The 14,948-nt window shown below is 44.0% G+C and overlaps 1 protein-coding gene across 1 annotated transcript; it reads right to left on the bottom strand.

The window, feature by feature from the left end:
* Window positions 1–1,024: 1,024 nt before the first annotated feature.
* On the bottom strand, window positions 1,025–2,766 carry LOC136493220 (protein CURVATURE THYLAKOID 1B, chloroplastic-like). The gene is made up of 6 exons (XM_066489287.1): window positions 2,470–2,766; window positions 2,256–2,365; window positions 2,061–2,147; window positions 1,898–1,960; window positions 1,696–1,733; window positions 1,025–1,300 (listed from the first exon to the last, which is right to left on the bottom strand). Exons 1-6 carry the CDS (start codon window positions 2,630–2,632, stop codon window positions 1,246–1,248), a joined length of 516 nt encoding a protein of 171 aa, XP_066345384.1. The 5' UTR covers window positions 2,633–2,766; the 3' UTR covers window positions 1,025–1,245.
* Between the last annotated feature and the right edge of the window lie 12,182 nt (window positions 2,767–14,948).

The raw sequence follows: 14,948 nt of genomic DNA, 5'->3' as shown, positions 1-14,948 counted from the left end.
TTATATATGCGGGTAAACCATATTTGAAACCAAATTGAGGACTAAAGTTGTCTGGTTTTGATAGTTTGATGGCTAACTATATCAGTTTTTGGAGTTTAACAAAATCGGACTGGAGCAATAGTTCAATAGCTACAAATTGACTTCTTCCTATCAGGATAATAGTTTAGTTGTACTCAAACTGTGGTAGTAGCAACAAAACATAAATATTGGACCAGTTGTAGTAGCTTATTTTTTGTGTGAACCAAATTTTATTGGGTTAGATAACTAAATTTAACCAGAGAAGAAATTACTCATAATTGAAAAGTGTTGTAAACTATAAAGTATCACCTACTGTGACCATGACGTGTAGGATCAGGTTCTAAAAGTTATGTCCAGATTTAATTTCTTGACGATTATGAAAATCTTATTATTAGAAAATGAATTAACTTGCCTTTTCCTAAACGTTACATATATATTTTAAACCAGAGGGAGCACATTTTGATATGATTTTCAACTTGCGAACTGAGGTAGCTTAGCTGGTTTAGGTTCTTTGTACCTATGTTTAAGTCACTGACTTGACGTGGGTGCTCATATTTTTTTAGATTTATTTTAGGATTTAAGGACATTATTCTTTAAGTGGTAAGCGACGTGTACCAGTGCTCATATGTTTTTTTAGATTTATTTTAGGATATAACTACGTTATTTTGCTTTCAGTGCTAATCGACGCACCTCGTTGATTTTTTGTGATGGGAGATGGGAATCTGAGATACAGTTTTACTCGGAATAGATGACCACTTAATTATTCCGCAGGTACATTGGTGAGGTTCCTCGGCATCGCGAATTAAAGAAGTGTACTATTTTTCAACGAATTCAAGTAAGTATACTTGATCATCTGGAGGAGATACAAATGAGTAAGGCCAATCTCAATAGGAGTTTCAAGGGCATTAAATATACTAATATGACACTGTATTCATGAATAGAGATGATAAAAGTTTTATGGAGGTATAGAGAGTTTCATGTCTGCACTGTTTCTAAAATATAGGTGTATTGGAAACTTGGACATGAAACTCCCACTAACCTAAAGAGATCAAATGTTATTTATGAGTAACATCCAAATTATTAATCCATACATGCATTGAGTGATGATCAAATTAGATGCTATACTGAAATATATTACAGCAAAAGCAACTGAACAGCAGCAAACTAGAATGATCTCTTAAAGTGAACTTCATAAATTTGGATGAGCTTGCATTAGTGCTCCATCTGTTAACTTCTGATTATATCCTCGTAGACCTCCCGGACCTTTGCAAAGAAAGCATCCCTGAAATACATTGCAGTCATTTGAGCGCCTAACATCTTTAACCAAAGGAACGAAATCAAAGAAATTTATGCATGATAGGCAAAACCTACAATATAAACGTGTCAAATATATGTAGAGCAACTGATTGATACAGCCAGCTTGGAAGTCGTTACAGAACTCTTTGTTACAGGGGCATGCAGCATGCTGGATAAAATTATTTGGATCATTTTATCCGATGGCTGACATGATTATTCTGGAGCTAGAAATGTTCAGGGCAGGCTATACATATTGCTTGCTGGCAAATAATTAGTTGATTAGCATTTTCTGTCTGGCAAATAATTAGTTAATTAGCGTTTTCTGTCTTTGCATATGCAAAATTTTGCACACTGAATAAAATAGTCGTACTGTTTCATTACCTGTCAGACTTGAATAGCAAGTTCTGGTACGCGAACCACTGCATCATCAGAAAAGCATATATGTCAAAAGGTGGAAATTCAGTAGATAAACGGTAGAAAATTCAGGCATGACAACCCAAAGATTCTGAACATTGTAGTGAGGCCTCAATGCGAAATCCATCTATGGTCTGAAGTTTTACTCAGGTGTGGTGGATCCTCTTACCCCACTGTATCCAATTCCAACAGCCTCCATCAGACCTGGAATCACGGGGAGCCTATCGATTGCCTGCGAGGTAAAGGTAACACCAAATACAAAACACTGCTCGTTATCCACGCAGACAGAGGATTCAGGAAGTTCAGTCGAAAAGGATGAGAACGTTCAGTACCGACACTACTCCACCGGCGCTCCACATGCCGAGCGTGGCGGCGACGGCGAGCGTGGTCACCGCGTACTTGTCCTCGATCCTGTCCCACTGCACCACGCACGCAGGCAGCAACGAGAGAAGACGTGTCATCGTGCTGCGACCAACCTACGAACGAGTACATACAGATTGAAAGGCACGACGTGCCATGTCGCCTACCTCCTGTTTCAACGCGTTGACGAACTCGGTGAGCTCCTCGTTGGCATCCACAGGCGCCGCGGTCGGCTCCCCAGCGGCCATGGCCATCACGTTCCTCGCCAGCCGCTTGCCTGTACAGACAGAGATGCGCGTCCGCCGTCCGTGCACGCAGGTAAGAACAACGACGAGGCGTGCTACGAATCGAAAGAACTAACCAACATCGTGCTACACTCACAGAAGGACGCGGCCCGGGTCTGGCCCTGCGCCGCAAGTCTGAGGCCGGGCACTGGCGGCAGCGCGGGCAGCCCAAGCCAGACGGAGCGTGCGGCGGCCTTGCTGTGGCCCTTCGCGACGGGCGCGGCGGCGGGGCTCCACACGCCCGTGGCAGCAGGGACCATGGCGGTGTGGGTCGGTCTTGCACGGCGCGCGCAGTGAACTGTGGACTGGTCGGTGTCACCCGGCCGGGGGTGACGTCGCTGCGCGCTGCGGAAGGCGTTAGGCGTGGGGCACGTCGGCGGCAGCAGCGGGCGGCTGTGCTGGGGGCTGGGGCGCGCGCGGATAAAGTTGGGCAGGCGCCACACGTTCCCCGGGGGAAATGATAAGATGGGGTTGGGCCGGTACGCGTGTGGTGTGGCGTGGCCGTCCGCCGTCTCCGTCGACCTGCGTCGCGGTGCCGGATACGAGGTACGGGCAATGCCTGACCAATCGCGCGGCTGCCGCGTGTAAATGTCCTTCACCTTTTACTCCGCGTCTTTTGTCCGCCTGGCCCTGGCGCCGCCGGCTTTGTGCTGCGGACGGCAACGAATGAATTGTGAAACAACGGTGATTTGGGAGGGGAAGCGAGAGACTGGGCCACATCCTAGTTCGGAGAAGAAATGATCTGCTCGGCCCCTTCTTCTGGAAAAAAATTGCGTGCAGTCTGGCTGCACCCAAACTCCCTGCCGTCAGTGTGGCGGCCATCCGATCTCCACGTGGCAAGCATCGGGATGAGGTGAGCAGGGAGCGTGGGAGACTGCACCAAATTTTTTTCCCTGCTTGGGGCTTCGAGAGAAAGTTGCACAGAGTAGCTCCCGAACTAGCTAGGAGCAACTTGAGCGGATCTCTCTCTCATCTGGACTTGTGGATCAAGATGTAAACGGCCCATTCCCGATTCCCTGCCGGGAATTCATCAATTAGGGGATGGGATGGGATGGTACAAATCTTCTTCCATGGAAAATTAAATGTGAAAAATCATCCCCATCGGGTATGACGGGGGCGGGGATGGTATACATGCCCTAGTCCCCGTTCCCCGCGGGGACCCGAAATATTTAAGGCCCATCTGAGAAGGCTTAATTCCTGCGTACCCAATCCCCTCCCCCCCACCCCCCCAGCCGCCGCTGCCGCTCCCTGTCGTGAGTCGCGACTCACAGAGATGCAGATCTGGCGCCGCGGCCACTCCACCTCCAGCAGCCGACCACTTATAGTCACCGGAGACGAGAAAGAGGACCAGACGCTCACCGAAGATGGGGGCTGGCTAGCTTGTAGCTGCTTCTTACGGTCGCGCTCGCGCCTCACCAACAGCTCACCATCGGACCCACACCACTAGGGCCGCGCCGCCTACAGAGCATCACGGGAGACGCACCTGCACAGCCTTCACCGCCGGCCACCATGGCTTCGCCCTCCCCGCCTCCAAGCTCGGACGATGATGAAGTAAGGTGAGAAACTAAGACTCCATGTAGCCTGCACTCCTGCACTTTGCACAAGCGTGTCTTAGTCCTCCTTCGAGATTTTTCCTATGGGGCATGGGCTATGGTTGCGTGCCTGCATCGTTCTCGTTCACTCACTAACCCACGTCCGGCGGTCCTCGTGAAGGGACGCCATGGATTTGGATCGGCCACCAAATGCTATGGCGGCTACTAGATCCACCGTGTTGACGCCTACTACAGCCATTGTCGCTTCTGCAAAGGGACGACCTCCGAAGCCTCAAATGAAAAAGTCCACAACCAAGACGCCAAGCTGTCCCATTTGTGATATACTCCATACATTCTACAAGTGTCATGGTTCTAAATTAATTCTTCTAATGCTTTTCTGTAGGTGAAGACAATGTTGAAACTGCTAGCTTTTGGAGTTGTCTTCAAGAGATCTAAGATGGGATTGAGGTAGTGTAAAACTGAAATTGATAAATACTTTAGTCTCTTTGTTGACTCATACTTGACTAATTGTATTTATTTTGCTGGTTATTGGATATAGGGATTGGCACTTGTTTGAACTTTGAAGACAAGAGTTGGTTGCTGCTGGGCTGTTGTATCACTCTTTAGTGTTTGCTTCCAAGATTGTTATGAACTTGTCATTTTGTGTTGTAATGCCTATTTGTGATGAGCCCATGAACTTGTAAACTTATGGTGCTACTTTTGTGTTGTTGTGCCAAGCAAACTATGTTGGATTCCTAGTTGGTGACGCACTGATGGTGAAATTGAAATCTATTGTCTTGCTTTGCTAAGTGCCTATTTTGTTGTCATGTATACTGGTGATGCGGGGATAGGGATCCCCGTGGGGATTAAATCCCCGAGCGGGGATGAGGATGGGGAAGAAGTGCTCCCCACGAGCCTTCACGGCGACGATGACGGGGGAAATTTGCCCCCACAGAGACGGGGATGGGGCAGTAACCCCCGACGGGGAATTCCCCGTTGACATTTCAACTTGTGGACCTCGACTTTTTTTTGAGAGTCCAAACTACAAAAGTCTTTTTAACCAGGTGTGTGGGCTATGCGCCAGCATAAGTGGACACCAAAAAAGATGGGCTTGGGAGCACTTGGAATATATAGCCTTTGAAATAGAGCATTTGGAAAATAGCCAACACAACCATAGCCATTGGAAAGTGGCCACTGAAAAAGACACGTTGAAAAATATTGCCATAAAATGACCGCTCGAAATGTAACATTTGAGAATAACATAGTTTACACTTAAAGTATATATGGGCATGCAACCCGTGGCACGATGGCCCCGCATGAAGCCTGCATTTTTTGCCTGGCCCAAGCACAGCTTGCCCCGATATTGTGCGGGCTCGGGCCAGCACGACCCGATGCAACAGGCCGTGCCTAGGCCGCACCTTAGGCACGCAGGCTGGCATGGCATGGCCCATATTTTAGTGGGCGGCCCAGTGGCTACTGTATCCTAATGGCCTGCTAACAGCCCACTGCCTACTCCTTTCCTATATCCTAACCCTAACTATATTCCCCACCCGACCACACGAAGACCATACCTCCGTGAGTTCCTCCCTCCTCCGCGCCTCCTCCCTACCCTCCACCTCCGCTCTTCTGAGGCCAAGAGCTCTACGGCTCCTCCTCCCTTCTTCGATGTGGAAGGCGGCAGCGCTCCCTCTTGGCTCTACGCTCCTAGCCCCTAGTAGGCCAGCACTGTCGGCGTCCTCCCTCTCTGCTCCACGCCCCCAGCAAGCAGCTGTAGACCTCTCGGATGGCCAGATCTCAGGCAAGCACGGCATCATCGAGTTCGTTGTCTGTTACCGCCAGCTACGAGCATGCCGGCGAGGCCGCCATCGCCAGCTCCCACAGTCGAAGCCAAATGCTTCCTCTCCCCCCTCTCTGTGCTGCCATTTGGTGGGCCTCGGGCTAGCCTGGCCTGCTAAAAAGACCGTGCTTATTGGGCCGGGCCGGCATGAAAAGTGGCCTGGCAGGCCGTGCTTGGGTCGTCGGCCAGGCATGATGGACTAGTGCGGCATGGCCCGGTGGCTCGGCGGGCCCTTCTATGTCATGCCCTATCGGGCCATGCCTGGCACAGGCCCGTGCCGTGCCGTGCTGGGTGTTGGTATAATTTAATGCACATAGATAAATCCATAAGCGCACGGATATCGCTGTAGCTTTCACCCAAAAGTATTTCAAGTATCGTATCCATAGGAAAACGTGTGAGACTAACTACGGTCTAACTTAACGAGGGGTAGTGAATAGGTTAAAGGTTAATTTATCTAGGAGTAGCAACAAGGTTAGGATAAACAGGAGCGCAGAGAGGACAACTGTGGTTCTCTAGTTCTGACTTGGGTAAGCTTATGTCTTCTACTGTTCAACTGGGGACATTACTAGGGAAAGACACCAGCAAAGGATGCTTTCCTTCGCAACCACGTCCTATGTGCGCCTACAGACGGGAGGTGGACTACAGAGGATTCAATGGCCCTGTTCGCGTGCCCTTAAACCCAGCTTGATTCACTTCTTTTTTCATCTAGAACAGTGTTTTTCTCCCATAAATTCCTCCAAATTCATCCAAAACCATCCAGATTCCTCCAAATTCCTCCCAGCGAACGGGGGGGCCCGTTCGCTGGGAGGAATTTGGAGGAATCTGGATGGTTTTGGATGAATTTGGAGGAATTTGTGGGAGAAAAACACTGTTCCAGATGAAAAAAAAGCGAATCAAGCTGGGTTTAAGGGCACACGAACGGGGCCTTGAATGAGTCTATAAGAGTCACCCTCGTGAGCTACCACCGATCTGGAATGTAGGGTGCATCCACAATTAACCTAAGTCTAAACACCACGCTTATACTTATAATTAATACTCTACTCCCTCTAGTGCAGGAATAAAGCACTCAAAAGAGTCGTGAACCTAAAGAACAATATAAACAATTAATACTCTACTCCCTCTAGTGCAGGAACTAAGGCTTATGTGGAGTTCATAGGTAGAGAGAAAGCTAGAGCATACATGCAAATGCATATATTGTAAAGTCAAACAACGAATCCAAAGAGAGTTGAGTCATACAATTAAATCAAGATGTGCATGTGTGTGGATATATGGTGGATATATATAGTGGTTAACCTAATTCTACTATGCTCCTTAAAAACATATCTCTCCTTTGAAACTTAGAAACATTTGCTAGAGAACAGGGGCTATCTTATTCATCTCTTCTTCTTCTTTTTAGGAGGCCATCTAAGTACCCATTATTTTAAATATCTCAGACACTTTTGTATCCATTTTTTTCATCATCATTGTTTTTTATTTTCTCTCTTTTTTATGAATAACTTTTGCATAGCCTCATGTCTCTTTTCTGTAACAAAACTTTGAGAGATAGCAACAAGAACTTGGAGCATTTATTTAGTGAATGGAAAACCTAACAAACATGTTTTTATGTTTACCCCTAGTGTAGGAGTAGAATATTTTTGGGTGGTTCTAGATGGAAGGCATATTTTTATGTACTTCCAGTGTAGGAGCAGCAAGTATATGTGGTATGTACGTGATCTTGATTTTAAGAGCATGATAAACCTCTCATAAGGGTCAACAAAGCTCGACAAAACTCAATACAATACAAGCAGCATATATGTGAAAATTTTCCTACCCTAAATAACATGTATGGCTCTAGTAGGAATTCAAGCTTTGTCATACAGGAACTCATCATATAGTATTTTTCTATTTTTCAAAGTTAAATCTCTAGAACTTTAGTGTCACTAGGAACAAGATAAACAACAGCTCAGACCTTCTCATATCATATATATCCATCAATTAGCTAGACTTAGATCAAACATTCTATACCCACGAGTTTCAAGTTTAGAGTAAATGTTTATATCAAATCAGTCGTATCGAAAACTCAGGAGAATTCAAGGCTGAAAACTAGGTACTTGAAAGGAATTACAATAGAGCAACTATTCATTATTTCCATTTAAGAGATTATTCTGAGTCCTCTTTATTTTATTCAGCTTTTAAAAACAAATTAAAACAAACTAGACACACCTTTTTATTTTGTTTTCAATTTTACTAGATCATACATTATTACTATAACTATATATATTTATTATATAGATAACTTTTTATTTTGTTTTTTTCATTCACCATTTTTTTAAATATGAAAGAAACTAAAAACTAAAACAAAGGGGAAAGAAGACTTACCTAGATACGCGGAGGTGCTTCTCCCCCAAGCTAGCTCTTTCGGTGAAGGTTCAGTATTGTAAGTCCTTCGAACCAGACTTCTTCTTGTGAAGTCATTGATCAAGTTTCTCGGTTTGCTCTGAAGATGAGGATTCTTGTGATGGTGCCTCCAATGGCAATGTTACCTTTTTCCGCCAAACCTATCTTGATTCTGAGTTTTTATTTTGGTTTGATAGGTTTAGAACACTTGTAGAAATTTAAAGAATCAACTGACTCTCCCATAATTTGCTTGAAGCGTGTCCTGCTCAAAAGACAAGGTAGAGATCAAGTGAATGGACTCTATTGGTGGGAAAACACCAACAAAACCAAAACTTTATTTATCCTTCTCTATCCTTAGGCACATTGAACAAGATGAAGTTGATGTTATGTGCTTTGTTCATTTATATCATGGGTGATAAGATCAGAAGATTGTTCATGAATGTAGCATTTAAGTATATTTGGCAGAAAAGACTGAGTTGCTTAACCTACAGAAGGATTGTCTATCTTTTCATAATGTATCGAACTTTATATGATTATGACTATCATTTTTCAAAGATAGGATGTGCAATATTTAGCTTATTTGGTTAAGATTATGAGCTCAAGAAAGTGGTGCTAGGAACAAGTTTAAAGAATTAAATATATTGAGTTAATCAGATTAGATCAAGTAAATTTGTAACTCAAACATGTCTGTTTCTTATTTATGTGCCTACCAAAATCAAGGAAAAACTTTTTAAATAATGACCATTTACCTTAGGATGTTACTTTTGTCATTGGAGCGTGATGACACCATGTGACAAAGGGTAGATGACTCGTGATGGTTCTTCCTTTTTCCTTGAAGTTTTCCTTGTTCGGCTAGTCTCGCAGCTTGAGCTGTTCATAAGCTTCTTGTTTCCTAGTTCACACCTTTTCTTTCCCATCCTTCTGTCATGCTATCTTTCTGCTCTTCGATCTTTTGACACCTTGTTAGACCTTTTGCCTCAATCATTGTTTTATGTCTGCAAAGGATTAGTGGACAATACATACCCGAAGGAATATACAATCTTGAAACACAGGTTATTTGTCTAGAATTTTATAATTTCCATCTATGCTAATGAAAAGATAGTGTTAGAATTACTTTAGCATAGTTTTTGTTTATCATGGTCTATACTGGCATGGCTCAAGGCAAAGGTAACTTGCAGCAGAAGACAGTGAATGACCTTTGATACTTATAGTTATTTCATCCATGATTAATGAGTTGTGTCTTCTTTGCGTAAAGTTATTGGAGTTCACCATGTGCCTTGCTTCATCTTTGATTTGAATTCATCTCGTGACTTAACCAAATTGAATTAAGAGTTTCCTACAGGGGTTAGTCTAGCAAAATGACCTATATCTACTATAGCATATTCTTGGTTCAAAAATCAAACTAGACACCTTGTCTAATTTAATCTAGGAAAGCATTTTAACCTAATCACCACGCTTAATTTAAAAAGCCTTCTGAAGTAGGATCAACACTCCTAAACTAAGCACCATGCTTAATTTAAAAGATGTATAAACATACTCCAAACCTTAAGCATACTATAGCAAACAAAGGTAGCATGAAAACATTATAGAGTTTTATTCAAATAGAGATGAAGAGCATGATTGTTATTTAACAAATTGAGTGTGGTTTAAAGGTAGAGACAACCAAGATAAATTTAGCAACATGGCAAGAGATTTTTCAGAGAAGTCCAACCCTCATGCTTGAATTTTGCAAATGCAAAATTAAGTTTGGATGGATGTGATTAAGTGTTGCATGATAATGGGTTGGACATACCTTGTGTCGTCATCCTTCATTCTTTTTACTTCAAACCTAGAATGGTTAGTGACAAAAATACCCAAAGGAATATTTTCACAATTATATTTCTATGCTCACTTCACAAGGGTATCACAACAGAAGGTGAAAACTCATATTATCTTCTAAAAGTGCTTGCTTTAGGGCAACAGCTCATTTTTAGGAAACCTTCAAATTGTGTTTTAAGTTGGTGAAGTGGTTTCCCCTCCAATACCAACCTTTGTGTGCCTATCTCAAGATTCACATAGCGAGATCTACAATATTTATGATAAACGTATGCATCTACAACTAGCCTTTTAAAGTTTTTATAAATAGAGAGTATGAGGGGGCCAAAGATCTCGTGTATGGCAATGTTGGAGAGATCAATTGATTCAGGAAATTTCTCATGTGAGCATTGATTTGATGAGGTATTCATACAATAACTTCCATGCTCATTGATGTTATCTTCCTTTTCAAGTTCTAAGGGTGTTTCTTCATGAATGTCTATAGGTAGAAACATTGTCTCCATCATTCCATGCCTATGACATTCTTTGGACGTTTCGTTGTCTAAGATTTTCCTTGGATTAGTGACTCTCGGGTTGATCTTGTCTAAAGCCTCGTCCATCAATTCAATAGCAACGGCACATAAGTTCTTAATATCCTCCAACCATTGATGTTGCTCTTCTTGGTCTTCCTTGTGGCCTTCATGATTTTTATGCTTTGGGTGTCCTGGTGGATTTCTAGGATCATCATGAGACTTAGGAGAGAGAGCATAAGAGGGTTTATCGGGGTCAAGGATGGGTTGAGAGATGGGTTTAGATGAGACATCTAATATGGGCATAGAAGGGGAAGATAGGAATTGCTTCTAAATGACTAGGCTCTCCTTCTATGGCATCACTAGACATGCCATCCTTAAATTCTTCCCAATGTCCCACATGGAAATAAGGGCGCTTTCTAAGAGATCCCTTCTTAAGAGAATTTGAATTATATTCGCTAGAAGGTTTCTTATGAGAATTTAATGCTCTCCCAAAATAAGCACCAAAGAGGTCATCCTTAATCTCAACAGGGATTTCCAAAGGTGGAATTCCTTTTTCTTTTGGAGGATTTTGGGGTATTGATGGTTTAGGATTGATAGCCAAACCTTGGGATTAGAGTGGTTGTGATTTGGCTATCAAAACTTACTCTTCTTGTTTGGGAGATAATTTCTTCTCTTCCTCGAGGAGTTTATTAGGAATGCTAGTGTAGGGAGTCCTTCCACTAATTCTATCAAGCATAACCCTTGCTTCACTAGCAAAAAAATGAAGAAAAGCTCCTCTAGAGGCTGCATCAAGGGTTTGCGCAGAATCCTTGCTAAGACCCATATAAAAATGTTGAAGGAGCATTGTACCTGGAATAGCAAGGGCTGGGCAAGTGATGATGAGTTCATTAAAATGATCCCACGATGTGCCAAGAGATTCTTCTTCTAGCTGTCTAAAATTTAGAACTTCTTTCCGAAGGCTAACCACTTTAGAGATGGGAAAGAAATGTAGATAAAATTTAGAGCATAACATTTCCCAATCTCCTTGCATACTTCCTACGGTTTGACTATACCAATGTTTAGCTCTTTTAGTCAAAGAGAACGGAAACAACTTCCATCTTAAGGTCTTGTCAGACATGTCAGCGATATGCAAGCATGTACAGATCTGCTCAAACTCTCGTAGGTGTGAGTATATGTTTTCATCGTCTTCTCCCAAGAAGGATTTATCCTGAATCCATTTTATTAAATACGGGCGCAACTCATAACCAGGTGTTATGATAGGCTCTGAGGATTCTGGTGGCTTTAGGCTTGCGCTCATGGGTTTAGCATATTGATAAATAGGAGTGGAATCTATGCTAAAAATGTTAAGCTATGTTTGAAGTTAATTTAGCAACCGTTTTATAACACCTCTGGTGTTATGCGCTCGCTAAGCACTAAGATTATGGCCTGAGAGATAATCTAATAATATAGTGAGTTCATTTAGTTAGCGTAAAGAGGTGCTGATGAAAATAATTTCTATGAACAATGACCAATTATAATAGGAGTATAGTGTGGAAATAAAGATTTGAGGGCAAGTTACGTAGCTAGGCATGTAATTTTAAATCTTGGAGAATAATAATATCAGCTAGTATTTTTGGGAAGCTCCGAAATCAAATTGAAATTAAATCCACTCCTCACGGTTATGTCGGTAAACAAACGATTTAAGTTTAAAGTGCTATCTTTGGTAAATTATATAGTGGAACAAACTTAAATAGTGCTTTAATATTTTGTTCCTATGAGTTAGTACAAAGTATGGACTAGGTCATGGTATGTTAGTCAGTTGAAATTAACAAGGTTTGGACCTTTTGGAAATTATGGCAAAAGTGTAAAAAGTTGTAGATTAAACTAAACCCTTAATTTTTCTAAGTGGGAAATGATAGACAGTGTCATTTTTTGTGGTTAAATTCCAACAAAAATGGAGTAAGCAGTATGTCTATGTTTTTGCACGATCGATTGCACCACGGCGAGGATATCAGCGTAGTATGAGTAGTTCTGGTGTGGGTAGAACGTTGTTCTCACAAAAATTAACCGAAACTCGTCAGAATGTGCCGTGAACTACGTCGTGGATGTTCTGTTCGTGAACCCATGATTGGGCAATGAGCTCATGTTGGCGGGCTTGTATCTTCGTCTCTAGTCGCTCTTAGGGCGTAGGGATTACTTCACTGGCTAGCCGATAGTCCCAGTTGCGAGTTGGGATAGCTGGTCGGTCTCGGGTCGGGTTAGGCACAATTTTTTTGTTCACTTTAAAACTCGTGCACGTCACCCTTGTCACTTTCTGGTCTAGGCTCGTGGTCACCATGTGCACGCGCGTGGCGGGCGCCAGGCTCGGCTGTTGTCGACCGCAGCTTTCTCCTTGGGCCTATGCGTGTGTCGGCCGACGCCGCAGCGCGCCCCTCGCCTTCCTACGCCCTCGTGTTGTCCTAGTTGCGTCGTGCCGCTATGCCACGCGCAGGGCCAAGCTAGTGCCTTGGTGGCTGCCATTGGATCGACGTGGTGCTCTTCTCGCCATCCAATCCATCTACCGTCGAGTCACTAGTAGTTTTCTCTGCCTCGTCGCGTGCCTATCCTTATCGAGATGTCGTCGCTCCTCTCGCGTCGTGTCACACCTTGACTCCGCATGGCGGCTTGCGCTTGGCTCTATTTTGCTGCCACAGACATTGTCTACCCGGATGAGCCATCCCATCCCGATAGCTCACGACCGTTCCCTATGAGCCGCATCGTGAGCTTGTCCTCGCTTATTTATCATGGCCTCGGCCAGGTTTGGCTGGGTCAAGCATAGCCATCGCTGCCTACCTTGATTAGAAGAGCTACACCATTTTCACCTTGCTCGTGGTCTATTGCACGCCACCCTGGATCAACGCTCCAGCAGCTAATTAAGAGCGATCGCCTACCGGCCGACTCGTATAAGGGCACAGGTGCGCCTCGTAGGCGGCCAATTTGGCAATTTGGTCGTTGCTGGCCATAGGTGCTGCCACAGCCATAGGTTTGGGGTAAGTCCCATGCCGTGGGAAAAGAATCAAATTGAGGGTGTTTCTGAGCTCATGTTAACCTCCTCTATCCGGTGCTCATTTCCTTTTGGCTAGGGCGTGCGTCGTCGACGTGCTGACGCCACCTTGTTCGCACCAGAGCACCATCGCGCCCGCCGGGCGCACGTGGCTAGCTCGGCTCGAACTCCCTCCAACTCAACCATCACCACAGCACGAACCATGGTGAGCTCCTAATGCCTCCCCGCCATCTTGACCTTCTTGTTTGAGCTCTAGATCATAGGAACAGCAGCACCTCGCGCGATTCTGCCCGCCGTCATGGATAGCATTCGGTGGTGCACTGTGGAGCTCCGTTTCGCTCCTCGTCGTTGCGTGTTGGCTTGTAGTGCCCTGTCGGCCCGCTTATTGCGCCAAGTCAGTCCTTGGGTGGCTGGCGTGGCCGCGCAGCATCGTCCGGAGCGGCGCCGACGAGCAGCGGGTGTCTCGAGGACCAGCTTAGTGTGAGGATGGGTTTGTTAGCGGTGCTGGATGAAAAATACGCCTCTTATGCAATAGTGAGCAAAGGCACCAGGAATTAACCGTGTAGTTCGGGGACTTTTCTGCAAAAGCACGGGCACATGCGTGGGCTCCCCACCATGGGCCGCTTGCTTGGCCGACCTGCTGCACGCGTGACCGCTCCGCGCGGTCCGCGTTGGATTGCTGGGCCAAAGTGGTTGCCGTCGGCCCGTTTCGAATTCTAAAATATTTTCTAATTTAGTTTCTAAGGCAACTTGTAAATTCAATATAAATTTGTGTAGTGGACCATAAATTGTAAAACTAATCTTGTTAGGTTCCTAAAATCATGCTCCATTCACCAGTATATCTTATCCACAAAGTTCTATAATATTTGCATGAGTTCTTAAATTAAACTAAGATGCTTAATATTATTAAGATACAAATATGTGGGAATTTTTGTGATAGAATGATGGTAGTGTTAGTTTTGAAAATTTTATAGTAGCTCCATAGTATTATTATGTGCCATCTATAATTTTTGTAGCTTCAGAATAATTAGTTTGTTGAGGTAACTAATGAGCCCTAGTTTATATATATAGTAAATAAAAGGAAATAAAGAAACACCTAGGGATTTTATAACTAAAACATTGTGGGAAATTAGCGCCTAGCTCGACAACTTGGATACGTGGTCTAGTACGTTAGTCGTCAGAGCTAGCTCATTAGCTTGAGAGGCGTAATCGTATTTTAAGAGTTGCGATCGCCGTTGATTATTTACGTCTCTGCATTGCATCCACGAATATCATAATAGGGACAACGATGGATCATGGACTCGACCAAAGTAGCAGAGAAGATGGTGCCTTGACAATCGTGTCATCATGATGGAACGTTAACTTTGGTTATATCTTACCCAGACAAGCCCCGGTGTATAACCCCTATTATTCTGCACTTTATCTTATGCTTGTGCATTAAGTTTTAAGGAGTTGAATGAAAACCACTTGCATATATATATC

The sequence above is a fragment of the Miscanthus floridulus genome, chromosome 1, assembly GCF_019320115.1.
Source record: "Miscanthus floridulus cultivar M001 chromosome 1, ASM1932011v1, whole genome shotgun sequence".
NCBI lineage: Eukaryota > Viridiplantae > Streptophyta > Magnoliopsida > Poales > Poaceae > Miscanthus > Miscanthus floridulus.
The sequence above is the reverse complement of the archived record's forward strand: the minus strand, read 5'-3'. Positions and strand labels throughout refer to the sequence as shown.